This window comes from Pantherophis guttatus, chromosome 5 (genome assembly GCF_059756535.1).
Source record: "Pantherophis guttatus breed Tessera chromosome 5, ASM5975653v1, whole genome shotgun sequence".
Classification (NCBI taxonomy): domain Eukaryota; kingdom Metazoa; phylum Chordata; class Lepidosauria; order Squamata; family Colubridae; genus Pantherophis; species Pantherophis guttatus.
The window spans coordinates 117868322-117895050 of NC_142067.1; the positions used below are offsets into that span (position 1 = coordinate 117868322).

The 26729-nt window shown below is 43.6% G+C and overlaps 1 protein-coding gene across 1 annotated transcript in view; it reads left to right on the forward strand.

Moving 5' to 3' along the window:
- Positions 1-26729, forward strand: part of KLF12 (KLF transcription factor 12) — a 262112-nt gene that overhangs the window by 77261 nt on the left and 158122 nt on the right. Inside the window, exon 2 of the mRNA XM_087895517.1 lies at positions 4257-4346. Within this exon, the coding sequence (XP_087751643.1) occupies positions 4281-4346 (66 nt within the window). The 5' untranslated portion in view covers positions 4257-4280. The remainder of the gene's footprint in view (positions 1-4256; positions 4347-26729) is intronic.

The following is a 26729-nucleotide window of genomic DNA, read 5'->3' on the forward strand; positions in this document are numbered from 1 at the left end:
ACGATGAGGTGAACATTTGAAAGCAGCAGGGTGCTTCAGAAAGACACACATGAATTCCCCCCGCCTTTTTTTTTTGAATCATGAACTCGGCTACCTTCGGAAGGTACACCTGCCTGATTTGAAGGTTTTCCTTGATTGCAAGTACCCCAAGAGACAGCATTTTGGTGGGACGAGCTGCAGGTTGAGACGTGGGTGGAGATAGCCAAGGACAGCCTTTGAAGCAACCATCTAGTCCTTCTGAAAGATATGGTTGCTTTCACGGTTGGTGAGAAGTAAAGTATCTTTCTGAACATCCCATTGGATTCATTGCACAGTCCAATACAGAATAACAAGAGTTGAAGGGAGCTTGGAGGTCTTCTAGTCCAACCCCCTGCTTAAGCATGAGACTCTATATCATTTTAGATAAATGGTTGTCCAGTCCATTCTTAAAAGCCTCCATTGTCGGAGCACCCATGACTTCTGAAGGCAAGCAGTTCCCCTGATTAATTGTCCTTACTGTCAGAAAATTCCTCCTTAGTTCTAGGTTGCTTCTTTCCTTGATTAGATTCCATCCGTTGCTTCTTGTCTTGTCTTCAGATGCTTTGGAAAATAAGATGACCCCTTTCTCTTTGTAGGAGCCTCTCAAATAGTGGAACACCGCTATCATGTCACCCCCAACTTCTTCTTTTCACTGGACTGAACATACCCAATTCCTGCAACCGTTCTTCGTATGTTTTAGCCTCCAGCCACCACCACCACCCATCCTCTTTGTCGCTCTTCTCTGCATTTCCAGAGTCTCAACATCTTTTTTATATTGGAAATGTATGTATGTATGTATGTATGTATGTATGTATGTATGTATGTATTTATTTATTTATTTATTTATTTATTTATTGAATTTGTATACCGCCCTTCTCCCAAAAGGGACTCAGGGCGGTGGACAGCCAAAATTAAAATACATACAATACAAAAGACGAGACCAAGTCTGGTCTTATAAAGGCCTTATCAAGTGGTAATATCACTTTTTGCGACCTTGATTCTTTCTATCCCTCTGTTAACGCAGCCTAGAACTGTATGGGAGTGGCATGGCTTGGTGGGCGTGTCTTGGTGGACATGTCAGGGGAAGGATACTGTAAAATCTTCATTCCCTCCCCACTTCAGGGAAAGGATATTGCAAAATCTCCATTCCAACCCCTCTCCAGGGGAAGGTTATTGAAAAATCCCCATTTCCTCCCAATCAGCTGAGACTCAGGAGGCAGAGAATAGATGGGGGCGGGGCCAGCCAGAGGTGGTATTTACCGGTTCTCCGAACTACTCAGAATTTCCACTATCGGTTCTCCAGAACTGGTCAGAACCTGCTGAAACTCACCTCTGGTATGGACGTGCTAGGGGGCAGGGATGTCAAACTAGATTTCATTGAGGGTCGCATCAGGGTTGTGTTTGAACTTGGGAGGCTGGGGTGGGCTTGGCCATAGTGGGTGTGAGCAGCTCAATGTCATGCATGTCGGGGGCACCTGTGGCGGCCCAAGAGCTCTGCCACAGCACACGGCTGGCTCATATTTAAGTGATTGTCCACCAGGACTCCAAGATCCCTCTCGCGGTCCCTTCAATTCTGTAAGTGAACCCCGCGATAAAACTTGAATACGTTTCCGTCTACAAGCCGTAGCTTTCTTCCCTGCCTTCTGCTCTTTTGTTCTCAAGAGTGAAACAGGGAGTCCTCTCCTGGGGAAATCAGCTTTGGGACGCTCAGGAAAAAAAAAGGGAGAGGGGCAGTGGCAGAATTGACCCAAATAGCAAGAAGGCGTCAATGGGCTAAATGATGCATGACCTGCTTGGGATCTGCTGATTTATGGTTCTTGGGGGCTGGGGGTGGGGTGGGGTGGGGTGGGGAGTCCCCATTTGCCCACACGGCTTCTCCTTCTGTTGAATAACGAGTTCCAGGTGGGGGAGAGATGGTTAAAAGTATCAGCTGTATATCGGTGCAAAAGCACGGAAAGGGACATTAGCCTCTAATCAGATTCCAACAGTTCATTAAACCTGCCAGTCTGAGCATCGCCCTTTGTCTGCTCGGAGGGAAGGCCCCGTTTGGGCCAGATCCAGCTACGGCTCCTCTTTCTTCCCTGCGAGCAGCCCCAGGCGCCTGTCACAGCTGGAGACCCTCCCAGCAGAGCAGCGCAGCCCCCCCTCCTCATTCCATCCGGCAGTCGCTCCTCCTTCCCCTGTACAGAAGGGTCCCCCCCCCCAGGCGAGATCCTTCATCCGGGCAGCTTCACCTCGGGGAGATTTATGACCCCATTGGCGGGTTGCAGCCTTGCAGTAGCTGGCCTTCTCGGGGGGTCTTGGGTGGAAAAAGAGGCCAGGCAGAAAGAGGGAAGGAAACTGATAGGAGAGGCAGGCTGGCAGTGCTTTGTGCTCCACCCTAGGCGGATGGCCAGACCACTGATGTGGGTGACACCCAAGGATATGAAAGGCAGGTCTGCTTAGCCCACACCCTCCTGGAAAGGGTCTGGCCCAAGCATCCATTCCCCCCCCCCTTTATTCTTTTGAGCACGCCTGGTTGCTAGAAGGTCCTCCTGTTCCTACGGCTCAGAAGGGGAAGAGGGGGAATTCGGGGAAGGAAAGTGAACCATCACCTCCCTCGTGAGTCTTTCTTCTAAGGGGCTTCCAGCTTCTCCCCAGAAACAGCAGCTTTTTAAAAATTGATGGGATTGCAGGTTATCCCTGGGCTTGGATGCGGTTCCACTTTGCAATCCATCAGCCCAAATCCTGCACCAGGAAAAACGGAGTTTTACACCCAGGGTAATTTGTAATATTTGTAGAGTGGGGTGGGGTGGGATGGAATAGAATGGAAGTTGGATGGGACCTTGGAAGTCTTCTAGTCCAACCCCCTGCTTAGGCAGGAAACTCTATATTATTTCAGATAAATGGTTATCCAAGCTTTTTTTAAAAAACTTCCAGTGTTGGAGGACCCACAACTTCTGGAGGCAAGTTGTTCCACTGATTAATTGTTCTGACTGTCAGGAAATTTCTCCTTTAGTTCTAGGTTGCTTCTCTCCTTGATTAGTTTCCACCCTTGATTAGTAAGAAAATGTTTTTTTTTTTAAAAAAAGTTCCAACAATCAGCTGTGCTGCGCGATCCTTGGAACTTTTTGTTTTTACTTTTTAAAGCATTTTTTTTACTACCTATTGGGGATTCGTTTTTGCTCCCAGGAGTCTTCCCTGAGGCCTGCTAGGCCAAAAATGGGGGTGCAGCATGGAAAGAAAGAAAGAAAGAGAGAGAAAGAGAGAGAGAGAGAAAGAAAGGAAAGAGAGAGAGGGAGTGAGGGAGGGGAGAAAGAAAGAGAAAGAAAAAGAAAGAAAGAAAGAAAGAAAGAGAAAGAAAGAAAAAGAAAGAAAGAAAGAAAGAAAGAAAGAAAGAAAAAGAAAAAAGGAAGGAAGGAAGGAAGGAAGAAGAAAGAAAGAAAGAAAGAAAGAAAGAAAGAAAGAAAGAAAGAAAAAGAGAGAGAGAAAGAAAGGAAAGAGGGAGGGGGGAGAAAGAAAGAGAAAGAAAAGAAAGAAAGAAAGAAAAAGAAAGGAAGGAAGGAAGGAAGAAAGAAAGAAATGAAGAAAGAGAGGGAGGAGGGAAGGAAGAAAGGAGGGAAAAAGGAGAGGAAGAAAGGACCACTAACCTGGCACTATACGTAGCTTCAGAGGATACCTTGAAGGAGCACAGCAATCCAGGGCTGGAAGGGACCTGGAGGTCATCTAGTCCAACCCCCTGCTCTAGCAGGACATTGTTAAAGTGAGTTTCTGTCTTTTGACAACCCCCCAAGTCACATGACTACATAGCCACACCCACCCAGTCACATGACCCCCACCACCACCACCAAGCCATGCCCACAGAACCGGTAAGGAAAAAAAAATAGATTTCACCACTGAGGAAAAGCTACAGAGCTACTGCCACGTTTACAACCTTTACAGACTCCTGCTTTTTTTGTAAGTCCAAGGTTTTGGACTTATGCAAGGTTTTGGACTTTTGTAAGTCCTGATTTTGTTCCAATAAAGGAGAGAGTTGAGGATAAACTGAACCTCATTCACTGAAACGGGCAACATTCTGAAATCAGTTGGGCCCAGAACTGATGTCAAAACCTTGGGAAATACTTGGCACCGAAGTTCTTGCAGGTAGACCTGATCAACAGACAAATCCTTGCATTTGTCCTTTGCAAACCAGGATGCTCCCTTGTTTTCTTCCTCCTGGGCTCATCCTTACTTTTCTTCTTCTTCTTCTTCTCTTTAAGGCTATTAACACATCGGAGAACAGAATGTTAATGCTTGATGGGATGCCTGCAGTCAGAGTCAAAACGGAGCCGCTGGAATCAGAACAAGGGGTGAGTATCAGCCTTCCGTTCTTCTCCATGCCGCTGAGATATTTCCGCTTGCTCAGTCCCTTAATTTTGCACCCACAAAAGCGGTACGAGGTTTCTTCTCACCCTCAATGTCATCTGGTAGAGTGGATGTCCTCTCGGCTCTTGCTCGCAAAGGGTCGTCTAATAGCTTGTGGGAGACAGCAAGCAGAGGTAGTTCAAGAAACTGTTTTGAAAGAAGAAAAGGAACAAGGCAGAGCCCTGCTTTCAGTGGTGGGATTCAGCCGGTTCGCACCACTTTGGGAGAACCGGTTGTTAACTTTCTGAGCAGTTTGGCAAACTGGTTGTTGGAAGAAATTATTAGGGCAGAGAACCGGTTGTTAAATTACGTGAATCCCACCACTTCCTGCTTTCATGTAGAGATTCAACCCCTCCAACAATTTCTTAGTATTTGTTGGTGAAGAAAGGAAAAAGTGGGGAGAATTGTTGTAGTTTTTCCCTTTAACAATTAGCAATAATCCTACTAGTACATATATCTTTGCAATAGTGTAAGTGAAGGTACCAAGGAGGAGGAGGAGGAGGAGGAGGAGCAGAAGGAGGAGGAGGAGGAGGAGGAGGAGGAGGAGGAGGAGGAGGAGGAGGAGGAGGAGGAGGAGGAGGAGGAGGAGATAATTCAGAGGAAGAGGCATTCTTTGAGTAATGTTGCAGCTAGTAGTCTCTTTCCTGGACCTCTGACTTCGTATCTCTGGAGATATTACAAAGATGAAGTAACTGCAGAACCAACCCTGCAGTGGTGGTATAAGAAATCTCGTAGCCAGAAAGTACCAACGCAAGACGAAGTTATTAAGAAAATCATGGAATGTGCTGAGATGAGTAAATTGACATTTGAAATTGGGGAAAAAGAAGACAAACAATATTATAAGATATGGGATTTATTTTATCAATGGCTAGATAATAAAAAGTGGAAATGAAATATGAAATATGAAATGAATGTTATAACATTTGAAAATAATTTTTATGAAACAATAAAGCCATAGTTAAATAAATGACAAATGAGGATAATGATAATATGAGAAATTAGATAATTAGTAAATTTTGAAAATGGGGACGAAGCAGAAAAAGACTTGTAACCGACCGACACACTGTTTGCAATTGTAAAGGATGATGGATTTATGTTTTATGTTTTGTTTAAAAATAAAAAAAAATTCAAAAAAAAAAAATCTCGTGGCCAGAAGCGGAATCCAGATTTCCTGATCCCTTCTTTGCCCTGAACAGACAAACCCTTCAAAATGTTTTCTTCACCACAGAGATTCACAATCATCCAGGTCATGGTTGTCCCAAAGGTGCTTTTTCAAAAGGCAACTGGATTTCGTTGTTTTTTTTTTTCCTTGAAGATGTTTTGCTTCTTATCAAAGAAGTTTCTTCAGTTCAGAACTGGAGAAGCTTCTTGGATGAGAAGCAAACGTCTTCAAGGCAAAAGAGCTAAGGAAGTCCAGTTGCCTTTTTGAAAAGCACTTTTGGGAAATTTTCTTCACTGTTCAGAGATGACTTTGTGCCATTTTCTCCTTATTGTCACCCCTCATGGTGATTTCTAAAGCCAGCGCCTTGTCCAATAGCTTATTCTTTTATTATTATTTTTATTTCATTTATTTGTCAAGAACATATTAGGTAATATATATAAGCATGAATTGAATACATAAAATAGATTCCCTTACATCAAAGGAAAAGTAACCAACGTGAATGCAAAATTGCAGGAGGGTTCCCAGCAAGGATTTTCTGAGGCAAAACACCAAAGAGTGAGAAGTCCCAAAGACCCTTTCTTTCCAAAAAGCAACTGGACTTTCTTGTTTTTCTTGAAGATATATAGCTTCTTCTCCAACTTCTTCTTCGACTCTGATTTATATTCCTTGCAGTCATAATAGAATAGAATAGAATAGAATAGAATAGAATAGAATAGAATAGAATAGAATAGAATAGAATAGAATCTTTTATTGGCCAAGTGTGATTGGACACACAAGGAATTTGTCTTGGTGCATAGGCTCTCAGTGTACATAAAAGAAAAGATACGTTCATCAAGAATCATAAAGTACAACATTTAATGATAGTCATAGGGTACAAATAAGCAATCAGGAAACAATATCAATATAAATCGTAAGGATACAAGCAACAAAATTATAGTCATACAGTCAGTCATAAGTGGAAGGAGATGGGTGGTGGGAACGATGAGAAGATTAATAGTGCAGACTTAGTAACTAGTTTGACAGTGTTGAAGGAATTATTTGTTTAGCAGAATGATGGTATTCGGGGAAAAACTGTCCTTGTGTCTAGTTGTTCTGGTGTGCAGTTGCTCTATAGCGTCGTTTTGAGGGTAGGAGTTGAAACAGTTTATATCCAGGATGTGAGGGGATTGGATCATTAGTACTTATATAAAGAATATATATCCTTCCATTCTCCACCATACAATCAGAACTGAAGAAGTTTCTTGGATGACAAGCAAAACATCCTTGAGCAAAACGAGAAAGTCCTTCTGCTTTTTGAAAGAAAGCATCACCTTTGGGACAACTATGACCTGGATGACTGAGAACCTCTGCAGACAAGAAGTGAGAAGTTGAAAGAACAACAGATCATGGATTATTCTAGGAATGTGGTGAAAGCAAAGATACTAGTTTCCAAGGACAGAAAGTTAGGAAGAGATAGAGGGAAGGATCTTGGTGTAAACTAGATTTAGCTGTCGGTTTTTCTTTCCTCCTATACCTTCTTGGAGAGGGCAGTGTCTTCATTTTTGGGCCCCTGTTCACTCTCTTTCTGCAATTGGTTTAGCGTTTCTTGTTCCCAAAGGAAATAAAATACTGTGATGGGTATAAATGTGGAGTATTCGTTCATGCTTCCTCTCCTTTGTGCTCCATGAAAGAGGGTGTCGGAGATGCACATTCCTTGACCAGTCCTTTTAGCCAGAGGCTGAGTTCCTTATCCCAGTATTGCTGACTTGGAGTCTGAAGACTTGTCTCCCTCAAGCCCAGATCCTTCAAGACTGGTTTGTTGGCTGTAAGAAAAGAAAACAAAAATCAGAATTTCTGATGGCATTAAAAAACAAACAAAAAACCTTGGCATGTTTCATATTAAAAAAACATGCCTTACATGCCACACATACATTTCCATAATTGTGGAATTATCTAAAAGTCACCATGTGACCTTACTCTTGTAGGAAAGCACAACGAATGACAATGTTGCAATCTTTTGGTATTTCCCACTCCCCCACCAATCCCCGCAAAAGGTAGGAAGAGCTGAGATTTTCTGTCCAGAAGCTCCTGGAATGAAGTAAGGCAACACAGCCATGAAATGTGCGGTGGCGCAGTGGCTAAGATGTTGAGCTTGTTGATCAGAAAGGTCAGCAGTTCGATGGTTTGAATCCCTAGCGCCGCATATCGGAGTGAGCTCCCGTTACTTGCCCCAGCTTCTGCCAACCTAGCAGTTCGAAAGCATGTAAAAAATGCAAGCAGAAAAATAGGGACCACCTTTGGTGGGAAGGTAACAGCGTTCCGTGCGCATTCGGCATTTAGTCATGCCAGCCACATGACCACCGAATTGTCATCAGACAGCGCTGGCTCTTCAGCTTAGAAACAGAGATGAGCCCCCTAGAGTTGGGAACGACTAGCATGTATGTGCGGGGAAAACCTTTACCTTTACCTTTAATAGCTCTTGATCTTCTTCTCCTGGGCATCTTAATAAAGCTTTCTACAGTTCTGTAGCAATGGTCCTGGAGAGGCATGAGGTGGACATGGTTCTTTTGCGCTCTACAGAAAGCTAGTCAAGTATAGATAAGAAGTTACCTCCTGTGGCTGATAAAAAGTGCTAAACAATCTTGTTTGTATTGTTCATTTTTATTTTGGGTTCTTTTTCTTAGGTTTTTAAGTGCCGCAATTTCATTTTATTGTTCTTTTGAGGTCCATATATAAAACTCAATTTCCCTCCCGTTCCTTCTAGGGGAAGGGGAAGATGCATCTGTCTCCCTTGTATGCCTTACTGAGATTTCGTGTTACGTAGCTCACATAAATTAGCTTCCTGTTTATTTCGCGCTTGGAGGAGGAAGCAAGGAGATGGTTTTAGGGAGGTGGGATTTTTCCCTTGGTGACTTGTTACAGGCATGGAAGGCTGTTTGCTCCAAACCTTGGAGCAAAAGAGGGGATAAGAATTGTGAGGATCGATGGATATTTTGGGTTTGTATCAGCGGTGGGTTTCACATATTCTTATCACCGGTCCACCCCGCGCACGCTCGCTTTGCGTGCGCATGCGCCTTCAGCACATGCGCCCGGCCTTCCGTACATGTGCTTTCCTTGCTTGCGCACCTTCCGCGCATGCGCCCAGCCTCAAAAATGTGGCTAAATAGGATAGCATTACATCTGGGCAGTCACCGCTACCCCACTTGCAGTCGCCGCTACCGGTTCGCCCAAATTGGTCCAAACCGGCTGAATACCACCTCTGGTTTATATATCACAGAGCAGCATCAAGTCTGACCAGGCATACAGTATGTGAGGCCATGGGGCACCCAAAATATCTCTTGATGTTAGAAAGGCATCCCATTTGTCTCATGGTGGAAGTCGCAAGGCTTCTGACAAGAACCTTTTAAGTCTATCTGCCAAGCGCTAGGAATGGTCCTAGTTGAGGGGTCCTTGGTGCTCTCTGAGCTTGTTTGTTTTCTTGTAGACATTTCATTATCCAAACTAGGTAACGTCAATGGACTAGCACTGATGATGTTACCTAGTCTGGGTAATGAAAAGTCTGCAAGAAAACAAGCAAGCTCAGAGAGCATCAAGGACATCTCATGTCAACCCTGTGCTACAACTATTCTCCTTTATTAGGTCCTAGTCAACTTTGGCTTATTTAGAATAGAATTTTTTATTGGCCAAGTGTGATTGGTCACACAAGGAATTTGTCTTGGTGTATATGCTCTTAGTGTACATAAAAGAAAAGATACGTTCGTCAAGAATCATAAGGTACAAACTTAATGATAGTCATAGGGAAACAGTCAATATAAATCTTAAGGATATCAGCAACAGTCATACAGTCATAAGTGGAAGGAGATAGGTGGTGGGAACGATTAGAAGATTAATAGTAGTGCAGACTTAGTAACTAGTTTGACAGTGTTGAGGGAATTATTTGTTTAGCAGAGTGATGGCGTTCGGGAAAAAGAAACTGTCCTTGTGTTTAGTTGTTCTGATGTGCAGTGCTCTATAGCGTCGTTTTGAGGGTAGGAGTTGAAACAATTTATGTCCAGGATGTGAGGGGTCTGTAAATATTTTCACAGCCCTTTTTTGACTCGTGCAGTATACAGGTCCCCCATGGGAGGCAGGTTGGTAGCAATTGTTTTTTACACAGTTCTAATTATCCTCTGAAGTCTGTGTCTGTCTTGTTGGGTTGCAGAACCAAACCAGACAGTTATAGAGGTGTAGATTCCAGACTCAATACTTCCTCTGTAGAACTGGATCAGCAGCAAAATTTCAACAAAACTAAGATGCTCTGTATCTGGATGAGAGATTACCAACAATTACTAATGGTGTAGATTATACTAGCATTAGAGCTTCCCATACTATGTAGCATATTGGGCAGCAAAGGATCTCCAGCATTTTTGGTCTTGGACTAATACTTCAGCATCTTCCCATGTGATGCTTAGAGTTTTCAAGTCTTCCATGAATGTTCTTCAACATGTATTTCGAGGGTGTCCTCTTGTTTTTTTGGCATCAGGTGGGGCCCATCTCATTGCCATTTTGAGGATTCAATTGTTCTCCGTGTAGAAAAGATGATCTGCAACTTGGAGTCTTCTGCATGCTATGTAGTTTGCAGGGTTTTTTTCAATTATGTCCTACTCTACATTGTGTTGTGGTTCGCCAGCAGCCTGTGGAGCTGGCAGCAGAGTCACAGTGAGGAGGTTGGAGAGGACCACGGGCCAGTCCTGGAGTCTGAGAAAGGCTCGGATGAGGGCTCAGCATCGGAGGCAGAGATGGGGCCAGGGCCATCTGGGATTTATGTGCAGACTCCGGAGCCTCCAGAGTTGGATATCAGAGAGGCAGAGGAATAGGAGGAGCCTGTTCCTAGTGTGCGCATGTGCAGAGCTGCCAGAAGGCAAGAACAGTTAAAACAAAAGGGACGATTCGGGAGTAAGACCTGGAGATGATTGGCCCTTCCCGTAAGGCTTAAAAGAGAATCAGAGGCACGTGGGCCCTTTGCAGGAAAGCAACATTGTTAATTCTGTTCCCAGTCGGCATCTCTGTTTGATTCTGGACTCCATGTGTCTTTGCCAAGTTGGTCTTTGGCAGCGTGTCAAGGGAGATAAAGGTTGGTGATTATCCCGAAGGACTTCTCCCGAAAGACTTTTTGCAACTAATTGGGACTCAGCTGTGAATGAAAGTAATTCACAGCTGTTGCAATAAAAGAAGTTTTTGGGACTACTCGTGTGTCTTAATAACTCAGTAAGCCTAGGTCACCACACATTGCTCCTATAAACAGCAGTGTAAAATAGAATGTAAGAACAACAGCAACCAGAAAAAGGTAGCGACAATATTTCCATACTGCAGCCAAAGAAAATCTTCTGTGGTTATCAAGGCTGGAGTCAATTTGAGAGTATCTTGGCCTTTAAGCCCATGTGAAAGTTGTGCTAGACTTCATTACTGGCACAGTTTTGAAACAGATCTAGAACACAGCAGAAATGGGTTCTCAACAGCACTCAGTTTGGGAAGTCCTTGGTCCAACCCAGGAATCAGGGATTCATATGAGAATTCAGTGTCTTCTTTAAAGTCTCAGTACTTAAAAGTTTCACTATTAACTTAAAAAAAAACCCCTTTCTTTGCAAATAATATAAAACTTTTGTATCTGTCTCTGACGTCTTTGTATGGGCACCAACAAATCATGAACGCTCTCTATGAAAACTGTGTTTACTTGTAGGTCTGAAATATTTTGTTTTGGCCATAATTCTCTCTCATTTTTTTAAAAGCATGCCTGTTCTCTATTTGAAATTCCAACCATCAGTAAAGTAATGAAAGATGCTGAAAGTTGAATAATGGTCCAGTACAATGAAATCCAAACAAACTTTGCAGAGCTGTATAAATAACTCTCATTCTCAATTGATTGATGGAGTGATAATAGCTTTGCTTCTGAAGCAGTTCCTGTGCCTTGATATAAATTGTGACTACTGACAGTAGGAGTCCAGACTGACCTGGAAGGTGGTATGAACAAATGTTTCCAACTGAAAGATACTGGTAGGGGATGAATAGATTTTGGAACTGATCTTGCTTGAGGTACAAGAATAGAATGGAATGGAATGGAACAGAATATAGAATAGAGTGGAGTGGAGTGGAGTGGAGTGGAGTGGAGTGGGATGGGATGGGATGGGATGGGATGGGATGGGATGGGATGGGATGGGATGGAATTGAAAAGAGAGTAGAGTGGAGTGGAGTGGAGTGAGATGTGATATGATGGAATGGAATGGAATGGAATGGAATGGAATGGAATGGAGTATAGAGTAGAATAGAGTCGAGTCGAGTCGATCGAGTCGAACCGAATCAAATCAGGACAGGACAGGACAGGACAGGACATAATATTCTTTATTGGCCAAGTGTGATTGGACACATAAAGAATTTGTTTCCAGTGCATAAGCTCTCAGTATACATACAAGCAACAAAGTGATAAATCATAAATCATATAATCATAAGTCATAAGATACAACCGACAAGTCATAGTCCTAAAATACCAAAGAGGACTAGGTAATAGGAAAGGTGAGAAGGATAATAGTAATACAATCCTACAACATGATTAGATATCTTTAGGCATAAGATGGTGTTGTGGGAATTATGTGTTTAGCAGAGTGATGGCATGTGGGGGTGGGGATGGAGGGGGAGAATGTCTTTGTGTCTAATTGTTTTGGCATGCAATGCTCTATAGCGGCTTCCTGAGGGTGGAAGTTGAAACACTTTATGTCCAGATTGTGAGGGTTCTGGAGATATTTTCTCAGCCCTCTTTCTGGCTCGTGCAGTATACAGGTCCACAATGGAAGACATGTTGGTTACAATCGTTTATTTTGTCGTCCTATCTATCTGTTGAAGTCTGTACCTCAGTTTGGTTGCTGTACCAAACCAGACAGTTATAGAAATACAAAAATACAAACTCGACAATTCCTCTGTAGATGGTTCCTTTAGATCCTAAGAACAGGGTTAGGTTTGTCTGAATGTGAATACAGACCACTGTTGATATTACCACCTTGCTTACTACCACTTGCCAGCAAGTGTGGCCAAGAAGAAGGATTTTCCATCTCTGTTTCTGTGGCATTTAACAAGGTCACCCAGTGTTCTGCCCCAGCTACAGACCCCACAGAACTCAGCACAGACAAAGTCTGTACAAACCTTAGTTTACTAAAATAAAATCAGTTTTTTTTCAAACAAAGGCTGTTAATTAACTTTCTTAACAGCCTGCAAGAATCCAAAGAATAAATAATCTTAATCTTACTATGGTTGGCAGAAAGCCCAGAAGCAATTTGCAGAGAACTAAGATCAAGGCATGAAGGAGAGTGAATGAAGTTGTTCCCTGCAAATTGCTTCAGTCGGCGTTCCTCCTTAAATAGGCTAAGGGAGTGGCCAATTAGCCACAAGCCTTACTCTCGAGGAGACCTCCTCCTGAGGAGCCACTCCTGCCTTTTGGCAGCTCTGCGCGCCTGTGCATCGAGAAGAGGCTCCTCCTCTTCGTCCTCTTCACTTAAGGGAGCTTCTGGAGGTTCTGCAGGCCCTGGGTGAATCCCTGCCTCTGGCACCACATCTTCTCCAACCTCATTGTCCGACTCGAGTGCCAGCTGCACAGGCTGCTGGCGCAGCACCACACGAGCCTCCTCGCTGTCCAAATCAGCCACCAGCCGCACAGGCCGTGTACGGGCCACAACACCCAATGGCGCTTCTTTCTGGCATTGAGGGAGATACCCAAAGAGACATGAGATTTTGGTTGCCTCATAGATGGTATAGAATGATACGTTCACAGAATACTTTGAGTATAAAGGTTGTTCATATCAGTCATGACTGGGTATATTCAGTATATTTCTTAGATCCTGGTGCTTTTCACCTTGAGGTTGTATCAGAGAGATGGTATCTGGGGAGGCCTAGAAAAATATTAGTGGCACTTTAGAGGAGTATTGGCACACCTTTAACAGCAGCATGATCACACTGCTGGCGAAGAAACATAATCTGGGCCTAGAATTTGAAATCAAAACCAGACTTGCAGCCATCATCACATTTGAGGGCAATAGGCATTCTGGATCTATTTATAGCTGTCTTGGTGACGATACTGGAGTAGGGCAAGGTGAATGCTGTTGCTTCTCTTGGTCTTTTTCTGCAACCTCTAATAAAAATAGTACAGTACTATAAAATGGAGAAAGATGACATAGTGTAATATGTCTTGAAGGAAACATGATATGAGGGCAGGAGTGAAATACATAATGTAACATTATGGCAACTGATCTCAGGAACCAGATCTCAGGAGAGATCTGGTTGATAGATGATCACCAGAAACAGGACGGTAGCTTGGACTGGAAAGTCATTAAAGTATCTTGGTGTCTCCAGTCCAAGGGCTCACCAGATTCAGCCTTGCTTGGCTTTTCAGAGGAACCATGGTTGGCCAACTGCTCCTCTTTAGAATAGAATAGAATAGAATTCTTTATTGGCCAAGTGTGATTGGACACACAAGGAATTTGCCTTGGTGCATATGATCTCAGTGTACATAAAAGAAAAGATACGTTCATCAAGAATCATAAGGTACAACACTTAATGATAGTCATAGGGTACAAATAAGCAATCAGGAAACAATATCAATATAAATCGTAAGGATACAAGCAACAAAGTTACCGTCATACAGTCATAAGTGGAAGGAGATGGGTGGTGGTAACGATATGAAGATTAATAGTAGTGCAGACTTAGTAAATAGTTTGACAGTGTTGAGGGAATTATTTGTTTAGCAGAGTGATGGCGTTCGGGAAAAAACTGTTCTTGTGTCTAGTTGTTCTGGTGCGCAGTGCATATAATGATATATGTCTATATGAACAAAATCTCCCAAGAAACAATAATAATGAGATTCAGAATAGAAACTAGAACTACTTCTGTTTGCAAGTAATCTTGAGCACATATAATGGGTTGTTTTTCCCTGTGACTAAAAAGATCTCACCGAAAGGTTCTGACCGGCCTTTTATACAATTAGTTTGCACCAACCACATTTCTTCCAAAATTCTCTAGCCCATGACAGAATGAATCAGTCTCAGGTAACTAAGAAGCTAATTAGGGTTGACCCTAGGTAGTACAAGGCAAGGGTGAAATCTACTTACCTTCCTTACCAGTTTGGAAGTGCATGTCACATGCATGCGCAGACACTCTGTGCATGCGCAAAACCTTCTACACATTGCACATTGCTTCCTGGTTAAAACCAGGAAGTAATGACACATGGGCGGGTGGGCGGAGCCTCGCGCCGCCATCGCTACTGGTTCTCCAAACCACCTGCCACAATCGCTACCGGATCGCCCGATCCGGTCCATACCAGGAGCATTTCACCCCTGTTACAAGGATAGGTGACCCCCTGATCCTCCAACGTTACAGGATATATGGGACAGACCGAAGACAATGGCAAACGACTTCTGTAACATTTGCCATATGGATGCTACCGCCAGGAGCTAGGTTTGACTTGAGAGAACCTTTCATTTAATTTATTGGCCTTCTCTGCAGGCCATAATGCTGAGCTCCCTCGGAACAACCACAAAACAAGAACTGATTTAAGCCATATGTCATGTAGACCACAAAACATGGTCTACAAACATCAGTAACTGGGAACAGCAACTGATCTTGATATCCCACTTCCAAGGCATTTCATATTCCCTTTACCATATTTAATAAATATACACTTCACTTTTCCATTTGTCAAGGTCCAGATTGGCTAACAAGGTAGCTGTCAGCCATTGAAGGTACCCAAGACTAGGAAACCAATGCAATGTAGGCTAGTACCACTTTTTAGTGCAAGACTATATTAATAGAATTTGGCAAGTCTGTAGTGCACGTTCCTCTTCTTTTATCTTTCTGTGAATTAGGGAGGATTTGATCTCAGCTGTTTACTCATGCTACTTTCTCAGTCTGGGTTTAGACCCCTCTGCATTTGCATTGCTTAGGCTAAACTAAGTATTTAATACAATGTGCATAGTCCAGGGGTCAGCAACTTTAAACACTCAAAGAGCCATTTGGACCCGTTTCCCACAGAAAAGAAAACACCGGGAGCCACAAAACCCTTCCCGTGCCTGACTATTTCTTGAGCAGCCACAAAACTCACATATGTAGTTGAATTAAACATTCTGTTTACTTCTGAAACTTTTCTTTTCTTGGGTTTATCCATGGTTGGCCTACTGGAGGTTGAAAAGCTCAATAAATCGCGTGCTGGCGGGTGTCGCACATTAGCGGTTGTGATGCATATTTTGAGTGTCAGAGTTGCAGCAGAGGGGTGAAAGAGCCACATGTAGCTCCAGAGCCGCAGGTTGCTGACCCCTGGCATAATCCAATGGAAATCATAGTGTCTCTTGCACAGGAAACCCTCACTAGATCATGATAGTTGGGGATGTACATAGTTGCAAACAAACTTTTCTTGAAGTCGTTTGTTACGATACCTGACCTGCAAAAATCTTACCAAGAATTAGAGGGCAGCAGAGAGATTCAGAAAACTCCTTTAATTCTTTCCCCCCATCTTGTGCAAATCCAGACTTTTGCAGCTCAGATCTATTTGCCTCCTAAATGGTTTTGAAAGAGGGTCTATGACAACTAGCTATGGCCAACTCACCACAGCCAACTAGCTGACTCGCTGCAGCCAATTCATCAAGGGACAATTCACCATGGCCAACTGGCCTTCGGATAATTCGCCATGGGACAAGGGTTACACTAATATCAAAGAAATAGTAGAATGAAATGAAATTTGGATAAAATGTTTAAACACTTGTTTTTTGTTAAAGGAAAGAACATTTGTCATATAATGAGATTTTGAAAATTTTGAGTTCACGAAATGATTTTAACCGATCGAAATACTGTCTGTAATTGTTTGGAAGGATGATGTTTTTATGTTGTTTTTGTTTAAAAAATAAAAAACTTTTTGTGAAAAAAAAAAAAGAAATAGTAGAATGGAATCATTAAAGAAAGGACGCCAAAGGAGTGACAAAATGAAATGTGAATGACAGTTTTTTTTACAACAAAAATATTTTAAATAATTAAATTGAACTGTCCCTCAATGAGTTGTCCGGTGATGAGTTGGTCATGTCAACTTGACTGCTGTGAGTTGACTGCAGCAGGTTGCCCCGTTCTGTTTCGAGGCTTGAGGAGTTCTCCAGAATAGATTGGAGAGACATTAGAAGACAAAACTGAGAAGCCAACAGGCTATGGAGTATAACGCCAGTCATCTTTATTTGCAAGGATGCATCTTGTTGCACTAAGGCATTTTGAGAAAATGATGAAAGCTGGGTGGACTGATGAATGGGATGGATATCCTAGGAGATGGGTATTCTAGGAGCTATCCACACTAGCTCAGGGGTCCCCAACCTCTCGTCCGTGGACCGGTACCGGTACCGGGCCACGGCATGCTAGAAACTGGGCCACACAAACAAGCAAAGCCTCATCTATGGGATGCAGGCAGCATGCAAAACCACGTCCTCCCCAATCTGTGGGAAAACATCTCTCCACGGAACTGGTCCTTGGTGCCCAAAAATGTTGGAGGCCTCTGTACTAGCTCATTCTTGGGTAAAGAGATGTTTGGGACCATTGACCACAAGGCAGGGGTGAAATCTACTTACCTTCCCTACCGGTTCGGAAGTGCGCTTGCGTCACGTGCGATTTTAGATCCTCTACGCATGTGCAAAGTCTTCTGCGCATGTGCAGAGGGTCAAAAACAGGTTACTTCCTGGTTAAAACCAGGAAGTAACGACATCCGGGTGGATGGGCGGAGCCTCACAGTGCCGCTGCTACCGGTTCACCGAACCACCCGCCGCCACCGCTACCGGTTCGCCCGAACTGGTAGCCTTTCACCTCTGCCACAAGGCAATCATTCCTCAAGAATGCTTGCAACTCGCTCTCCACAATGTCCCATTTCAGAAGTGATTGGGGAGTATTGTCAAGCAGAATAATGACAATTTACTACTAGAGGTTGCTTTAATTGGTGTGTTGGACTAGGGAGACACCTCAAGGCCTGCTTACAGCAGAAGGAGCAAAGATAATAAATCCTGCATCCTCTTACTGAGCCTTTGAATTGGGAATGCCTGGCGCGGGGGTGGGGTGGGAGGGTAACTCCCCTGTTCCTGGAGAACAGTAATAAATTTCCACAGGAGTTTTACAGGACTCCAGATACTTGTGTGCTGAGTCGGAAGCTCTGGGCGAGGGAACACCAGTCACTGCACAGAAAAGAATTTACGGGTGCCCTTTGCAAATGTTTTATTGAACGTGGAGTTTTCAAGCAAGGGACCATAAACTCCATTCCCCCCTCCCCTTTAACCTGATAGGTTTGTAGATAAAAAGGTTTGGGTGTGATTACAGGTGGAGCTGATTTAAAGGGGTTAGCCTGAAGCAAATTTCTACTTTAAGTGGTATTGCTTTTTTAGAGCCTGGTCCTAATAGATCAACAGTATGAGAAGCTAGAAGCCTGAAGTCATTTTGCAAATGTATTGTAACTACAACACCACCTCCCTCAGAGAGGGGGGGGGGAGAGGGAGGGAAAGAGAAAGAGGAAGGGAGAGAAAGATAGATAGACAGAGAGAGAGAAAGAGAGGGAGGGAGGGAGAGAGACAGAAAGATAGACAGAGAGAGAGAAAGAGAGGGAGGGAAAGAAGGAGGGAGGGAAAGAGAGAAACAGAAAGAGACAGAAAGAAAGAGACAGAAAGAGAGAGAGACAGAAAGCTAGACAGAGAGAGAGAAAGAGAGGGAAAGAGAGAGAGAGAGGGAGGAAGGGAAGGAGAGAGAGAGAGAGAGAGAGAGAGAGAGAGAGAGAGAGAGAGAGAGAGAGAGAGAGAGAGAGAGAGAGAGAGAGAATGAGAGAATACCAATAGCATGTAGGCTTATATATCATCTCATAGCACTGCACTCTCTGGGCAGTTTACAATATAAGCATTTATTTCTATATTGCCCCCAACAATCTGGGTCCCCATTTTACTGACCTCAGAATGATGGACGGCTGAGTCAACTTTGAGCCACATCGGGATCGAACTCCAGACTGTAGGCAGAGTTAGCCTGCAATAGTGCACATTAACCACTGCACCACCTAGGTGCTTTAATGTCACTGCTTTCTTTACCTGAAATCTGATTCCATCAGACCTGAATAATAACATCATTGGAGCAGATGAGATGTATTTGAGGAAGACTCCACTTTAATGTGAAACACATTACATTTCATTAATGAAGACTAGGCTCTTACTGATATGGACTTAGACTTGGTAATGACCTGCTCTTATTATTTATGTTTTTCTCTTGGATAGAAATACAGAATAACTAACCTCATCTAAATTCAGGCGCTCCATAAGCAGATGCATCTCTTGGAGTGATAAATGAGTTGAGGTCACTTCCCCCAGTTCTTTGGAAGTGAAATATAATTTTTCAGGATTTCCTTTAATTAAGGGATGCATCGCCAACACAATTCCTTTAGTGGAACTGTCAAAACAAACTTTAATTTGTGGCGTGCAAAATGCCACATGATGATTTATCAGTGTAAAGAAATAAAATGGAATATGAAATGAGCAGGTAAGAGGAGACTGTCAGGTGCTATTTGGGAGCCAGCTTTCGACTTTCAGATGGTAGGCAGTTTTGCAGCTGGGTTTGAGGTGAGATCCTCGCCTTGTGGTTGCCGAGAAGAGACAAGAAGGAAATACACCAGTTTTGCTGTAATCTGGTGCCCGCTGACAGAGATGACTTCTTGTCGCTCATCACATGACAACAGAACTCCACACTGCATTGTAGAATTTCCTTAAGAAGATTAAGATGATTGAAGGACCTCCGATTGTGTTCCAGATGTGAAATAACAAAAGCCAAAAAAGGTTGGAGAGTCCAGGAAGGGCCCTTTCGTTGGATCTTGTAAAGTGGGCTAGGGATGAACCTGTTGCACTGGTAGGAAAGTTGTCTTCCAAATGAAGGACTCCCAAATGAAGTCCTTTATAATTGGGACTTCAGGATCAGGACATTAAAGAAGAAGTGGGCTGTAAAGAAGTAAGCAACTGTCTGCGAAGGCTCCTGGATTGGGGCTGGAAGGCGAAAGCAGAAGCAGTATCCTCCATCCCATAATTGGGTAGACCAGGTTGCCTTGATAGACTGGTCTCACTGGAAAAAAAACCCACTTCATTCTAAAAAGACTACTGCAAACTTGCCAATAAGGCACCAACACCAGTGTTTTATCATGAACCAGGTTCCTGTTCCATCTATCTAGTTAGAGTCTAGAGTAGAAACCAGTTCATAATTACCTATGTCCCTATCCTAAAATTTCAGGATTGCAATCATGACCATAGGACAAGAAGGATAGAAGGAAAGCTCTGTGCTCTGTTTCCAGATTTATATTATGCTGGTAAGCTTCTGAGAATCTTATGCTGGAAATCGACTCAGCTTACCTTTTGCCGCTTGCACAAATGATGATGCAATTGGATGCGCGCTCACAGCTGTTTCCACAGCCCAGTTGCAAACCCCTCATGGCCCACTAGTGGGCCACCACCCACCGGTTGGGGACTCCTGGGCTAGACAGTTTGGTGATCTAATAAGGACGCGGTGGCTCAGTGGCTAAGACTCTGAGCTTGTCGATCGAAAGGTCAGCAGTTCAGCAGTTCGAATCCCTAGTGCTGCATAATGGAGTGAGCTCCCGTGACTTGTCCCAGCTTCTGCCAACCTAGCAGTTCGAAAGCACGTAAAAAATGCAAGTAGAAAAATAGGGACCACCTTTGGTGGGAAGGTAACAGCATTCCGTGCGCCTTTGGCATTTAGTCATGCTGTCCACATGACCATGGAGACGTCTTTGGACAGCGCTGGCTCTTCGGCTTTGAAACGGAGATGAGCACCGCCCCCTAGAGTCCGGAACGACTAGCACATATGTGCGAGGGGAACCTTTACCTTTACCTTTTGCCTGATCCAAAGGCAGCCACTCCTACTTCTTTGCATAAAGCCCATTATAATATCAGCTGATCCTCTCAAGTGGTCCTCATTAAATTTAACTGACTGTCTCTCCATAAAAAGGTGTGTTCGACATAATACTTCTTCACCTCCATCAGGGTATTTTCAATATTTCTAAGACAACCCTTTATACTGAAAAGACCCATTCTTTGGAGCTGGGAAAAGAATTTTCCTTTCAGGTTAGGATAGCATCTGCTTTGGGTGTTTCCTCTGCAGCAATTTAATTCCTTGATTTCTATGGAGACCGTCTGAAGTGACGGTGAAGAATTACAATATCCCAGCCCTCATTTTACCTTGCCCTGTTTAAAAGAATACCTGGAAATACTGTCTTCAAGGCCTTAATTATTGTCTTAAAACGAGCTGGGTTCTCCTTTTGTTCTGAGGCGAGGTGGTCTATAAAATGAGCGTACAGAAAAACAAGGATGTGTAAAAGTTTCAGATTCAGGACTTCTGCTTCAAAACACCCTGCTCTTTAGAGTGTAAAACTGAGTGTTTTTAAGTATTTTGACCTCTGAAAGGGGAAGTGTTCCACATTGAAAATGTTTCAAGTTCAAAGGTCTTGTCAATGGTTGAAATGGCTTGTTTTGTGCTTCGGTTGGTCTGCTTTTCATTCGGCCTGGGATGCGCTGAGATCAAATCAAATTTCAAAACGTTTCAGGCCCGCCTAAAAGGGAGCATAAAAACAGGTTCCTATCGTCGAAGAAGAATATGACTGCACCTTGAAGGGGGGAGATGTAAAGCGTGACCTTCGGTGAAACCATAATGTATTTCTTTGAAAATTGTGGAGAAAACGTGGCGAGGCAAATGAATGTAATACTCATGTATCACATCTTTTAAGGCTGCAAAACACTTTGCGTGAAATGAGCTGCAAATTAAGGGCCTCTTTTTTTAGAACAGTCTATTTCTGCATGGATTGTCCAGACTTCCCTTTTCTGCAATACCAGTTTTTTAAAAGAAGGATGTTCTTTTAATAGAGTAAGTATAAGTATTGAAGCACTATCGTAACAGTGCTGGAAAAAGATCTGAAATATTTCCTCACCATTTCTGAGCAGCCATGGAGACGGGAATCCAGTTCTGTTTCCTTCTGAGCAATCTGTTCTGTTTTGGGTAACTTTGATCTTTGTAAGACATTTAATTGGAACTAGACAGCCCTATGACCTGTTGAGTTATCCTTTGCTAGAAAGGTAGTGCGAGCTGAAGGGACCAGAATGAACATTAGATTTTAGGCTGACCATATTTTTTTTTTAATCCCAATTGTGAATGGTTCCATGATCATCTAAGAAGAGCATATGTTTTATATATATTAAAATAATATGGAAATAGGAGTGACGTTCGACTTCCTGACGGCTTCCCAATTGACTTTGCTTATGGGAAAGTGGCAGGGAACATTGGACATCATGATCACATGACTTCAGGGACACTGCAATGACCACACCTTTGTCAATAAAACTGATCTGAACATCATAGAAATTTCAATTCCACAGAGTACCGGGTTCTGGATTTTTTTTTTTTTTTTTATTGCAAAAGTTTTACAATTACATTTTCACCCCTTTTTTTCACCCCCCCACCTCCCTCCCCAAACTTCCCGTCCTCCCTAACCCTCCCTAACCCTCCCCCCCCAGACTTCCCTATTATGTACTCATAACTAATAACACTGATATATATACCTGAACCCATCCCTCCCCCTACATAATTTTCCCTCTTTGTCTCTTTATATTAAAATATTTCTAATACATTGTTTTCAAATAAAAGCTATTTGATACTTTCAGGGTTCTGGATTTTTTAATGTATTCTTTTAAGTTAGCAGATTTGGGGTACCTTGGGTTCAAAAATTATTGTGGTATAATGCACTGTTTGGACTTATCTCAGGATACGAACAGATAAACGAGATGTGAGTTTTAGTAGTACATAGCTTAGTTAGAAATCAGGTAGCTCAAATATTGCACTGACTTACAAGGGCTAGTTGGCCAGTATTTCCCAACGTTTTGGGCTTTGTAGACTGGCGGGAGGGGATGGCTCATGCAAGTGGCAGGCAGTCACATATTCTGACCCAGCCTTAGCAGCAGAGGTGGGTTTCAGCAGATTCTGACCAGTTCTGGAGAACCGGTAGCAGAAATTTTGAGTAGTTCGGAGAACCGGTAGTAAAAATTCTGACTGGCCCCACCCCCATCTATTCTCTGCCTCCCAAGTCCCAGCTGATCGGGAGGAAATGGGGATTTTGCAGTAACCTTCCCCTGGAGTGGGGAGGGGATGGAGATTTTACTTCCCCTGACATGCTCACCAAGCCACGCCCACCAAGCCATGCCATGCCATGCCACGCCCACCAAGCCACACTCACAAATTTTTTTGAAACCCACCACTGCTTAGCAGAAGAAACAAGAAATAGACTCCTTTTCATGAAAACCCCCTCTTTATTTATCTCCTTGCTATAATTGCTAGGCCATGAGCTCCCATCCGAAAAGCTGAAAATTAAGTTCTGGCAAGTCTCTGTGGCACGAAACACAATGAGCAAAATCTTCAGAAATCCGAACTGTTGTCTCCTATAACCACCATTCCCCTTTCCTTCTATTTATTCCCCAGCCAGGGAGGGGCCATTCAGTGTCCATGTGTGCTTTACTTCCCAAGTCGACTCCTTGTCCTCAGTTGTTCTCCTCTCCTAACAGCTCTGTGCATATGCACATCTGGAACAGACCCCAGCTGTTCTTCCTCCTCACATATCTAAGCCTCCCAAGGCAGCTGTCTCTCCTATGGCTGGGAAATGTCGGACGGCCCTGGCTCTATCTCTACATCAGACACTGAGCATCCATCAGAGCCTTCCCCAGGCCCCAGAACTGGCCCAAGTTCCTCCCCAACCTCCTCATCGTCCAAGTCTGCCACCAGCTCCGCTGGCAACTGGCGAACCACAACAGCGCATGCATGCAGCTCCGTTTCCATGGAGTGCACTCGCTTGTACAAATGACGATGCAATTGGATGCGCACTCACAGTCGTTTCCACAGCCCAGTTGAAAACCTCTCACGGCCCACTAGTGGGCCACTGCCCACAGGTTGGGGACTCCTGGGCTAGGCAGTTTGGTGACCTAATAAGGAGTTCCTCAAACCGTGGAGCTGTTCAGGACAAGATGTTGCTGAGTCCATTTTGCCACCCCTGCAGCTGCTCATACTCTTTTTTTCCTCCCTCCACTCCCTTCTCTTCTTTGTGAGAATGGAAATGTCAGACGTGTGCCCCTTTTCAAGCAAGAAGCTTCAGCAACCTTACTGGGGCTTCAGAAAAGGCCTTTCAAGAAGGGAACAGCCATTCCACGGCCTTCCAACAGCTGCCACACTGAAGCTGGCAAGATGACTGGAACGAAGTCTCTCTAATGCACCATCTGTTATAAGCAAGGACAAGGGGGAAGGTCGGGGGAGTCCTGGAACTCACCCAACCAAGTAGGGCGAAAGGAAAGTCATTTTCTGCCATGATGGAGAAACCAGGCTTTCTGACTTCTCCTCGTGGAGAAAGTCCTTTTCTCTCCTTCTCCTTCTTTCTGTGATCCAGTCACTGCTGCCTGGCTTCTGCTTTCCTGCCCTCTTGATGGCCTTTGCACTCCTGTATGTTCCGGCTTTCTTGATTATCCTGAGAGCAGTTGTTGTAAAACGTAGAATATTTTGTTTTCAATCATGATGCTTTTTAACTACTCCACACCAGGGTTGAAATCCAATTTTTTTCCCCTACTGGTTCTGTGGGCGTGGCTTGGTGGGCATGGCAGGGGAAGGATACTGCAAAATCCCCATTCCCTCCCCACTCCTGGGGGAAGGATATTGCAAAATCTCCATTCCCACTCTGGGGCCAGCCAGAGGTGGTATTTGCCAGGTTCTCCGAACTACTCAAAATTTCTGCTACCGGTTCTCCAAAACCTGTTAGAACCTGCTGGATTTCACCCCTGCTCCACATCACCTGGAAAACTCTAGAAATACATAAACACGATTAAAAACTTAATTCCTGTACTTTAATGACATGCCATTTATTTCAGGACAGGTAGGGAAGCAAGACTGTTCCCAATCAGGGTGGATCTTCTTTGAAGTGAGTGAGGAAACATTTTTATTGATTGAAAAACAGGGGAATTAATTTGAAAGTATTTACAGTGCATGTAAGTGGCTTAATGAAATTGCATTAATTAATTGCCAGGGCTCGCATTTTCAGTCTGAGTCCCAACTACTCCTGGGAGTGTCACTGAACATTACAGGACACAGAGGACCTGTTCTCCTTATATGTCGCAACAGTAAACTCTGAGCCCTGGTTGAATTTTCTTTAAATGCGTCTGCGTAGACTGTTGATTTAAACATCTGTATAGTTCCACTGGGGCGCGACGGCACAATGGTTAAAGACGCTGAGCTTGTCAGCTAGAAAGTTGACAGTTCGGCTTTGAGCACCATGCGATGGGGTGAGCTCCCATTATTTGCTCAATCTCTTGCCCACTTAGCAGTTCGAAAGCATGCAAATGCAAGTAGATTAATAGGTACCACTTTGATGGGAAGGTAACGGCATTCTGTGCACCTCATGCTGGCCATATGACCGTGGAAAGTGTTTTCAGACAACGCTGCCTCCCTCGGTCAAGAAACTGAGATGAGCATCGCCCCCTAGAATCAGATACAACTGGACAGGGAAGCCTTGACCTTTTACAGCAGTGGCCTCCAACTTCTGGCCGCCAGGGACCATGGAGAGATGTTTTTCTGTGTAACAGAGGGGACGTGGTTTCGTGTGCTGCCTGCATCCTGCCAATGAGGCTTCATTTGTTTGCACAGCCCAGTTTCTGGCATGCTGTATCCATATATGAATATATGAATATTGCATTCAGTTTTGGTCGCCACGATGTAAAAAAGATGTTGAGACTCTAGAAAGAGTGCAGAGAAGAGCAACAAAGATGATTAGGGGACTGGAGGCTAAAACATATGAAGAACGGTTGCAGGAACTGGGTATGTCTAGTTTGATGAAGAGAAGGACTAGGGGAGACATGATAGCAGTGTTCCAATATCTCAGGGGTTGCCACAAAGAAGAAGGAGTCAAACTATTCTTCAAAGCACCTGAGGGTAGAACAAGAAGCAATGGGTGGAAACTAATCAAGGAGAGAAACAATTTAGAACTAAGGAGAAATTTCCTGACAGTTAGAACAATTAATAAGTGGAACAACTTGCTTTCAGAAACTGTGAATGCTCCAACACTGGACATTTTTAAGAAGAGATTGGATAACCATTTGTCTGAAGTGGTATAGGGTTTCCTGCCTGGGCAGGGGGTTGGACTAGAAGACCTCCAAGATCCCTTCCAACTCTGTTATTCTATTCTAATTCAGTCAGGAGTTGCAAGCTCCATTTACGCTTGAAAGACCATTTATTGAGTACATCGTATCGGCACTTAGAAAGGTGAAACTAGCTCTGAGTATTTTTCATGGTTCAGAGTAATAAAAGAAATAGAAACTTCTCACCCCCCTCAGGTATCCTGGGTCATGTTAACCAATCAATTCAGCAGTAGCTTCCCCCCTCAGTCTCAGCAGTTGTTTGTTGCCATGACCTTGGTTCTCACACTGCTTCTGGTCGATGTTTTGTCTAGCAGATTATGGCATCACATTCCAATCCATTCTACCTCCCCCCAATAAGTGACAACTACAAGACGAAGCAAAAGTAAATATGGCTGAAGTAGTTTTGAAGTTGACAAAAAAGTGCACACACTAAAGGGTTGTGAAGATGAGAAGAGCCCTTTTTGGATGTATTTCTACATTGTCATTTTCTTCTCCATGTCATTATCAGCTAAATAAGTGTGAACCTGTCCTTGAACCTTGGTCAAGGCTTGGGTCAACATTCTCACCAGTTTTCAGATTCTGCCAGGACTTATGTGTCATTACTGGATTTCCCTCGTGGCCCTCAATGCATCTGTTGACCTTTTGATGAAGCAGAACCAGAAAAAAATGACCTGTTCTTTAGGGCTTTTATAATTCAAGCTGCTTCTGCTAGAACTAGGTCCTAGGTCTCTGACGATTTTAGGAGAAAGTGTCACAGATATTGTGATCCAGTGGTCTCCTGGAGGTCGGAATCAGAAATTCCTACAGATCTTTTACCATTGTACCTGCCGGATTCAACTTTCATATTTCAAGATTCTCCAATTTAGAAAAAGTGAAACAGGAAGCTGGTGTGTTGCAAACTACAAAAACAGCAAAGAGTATTCTGAGGAGGAATACTGGCTTAGAAAAAA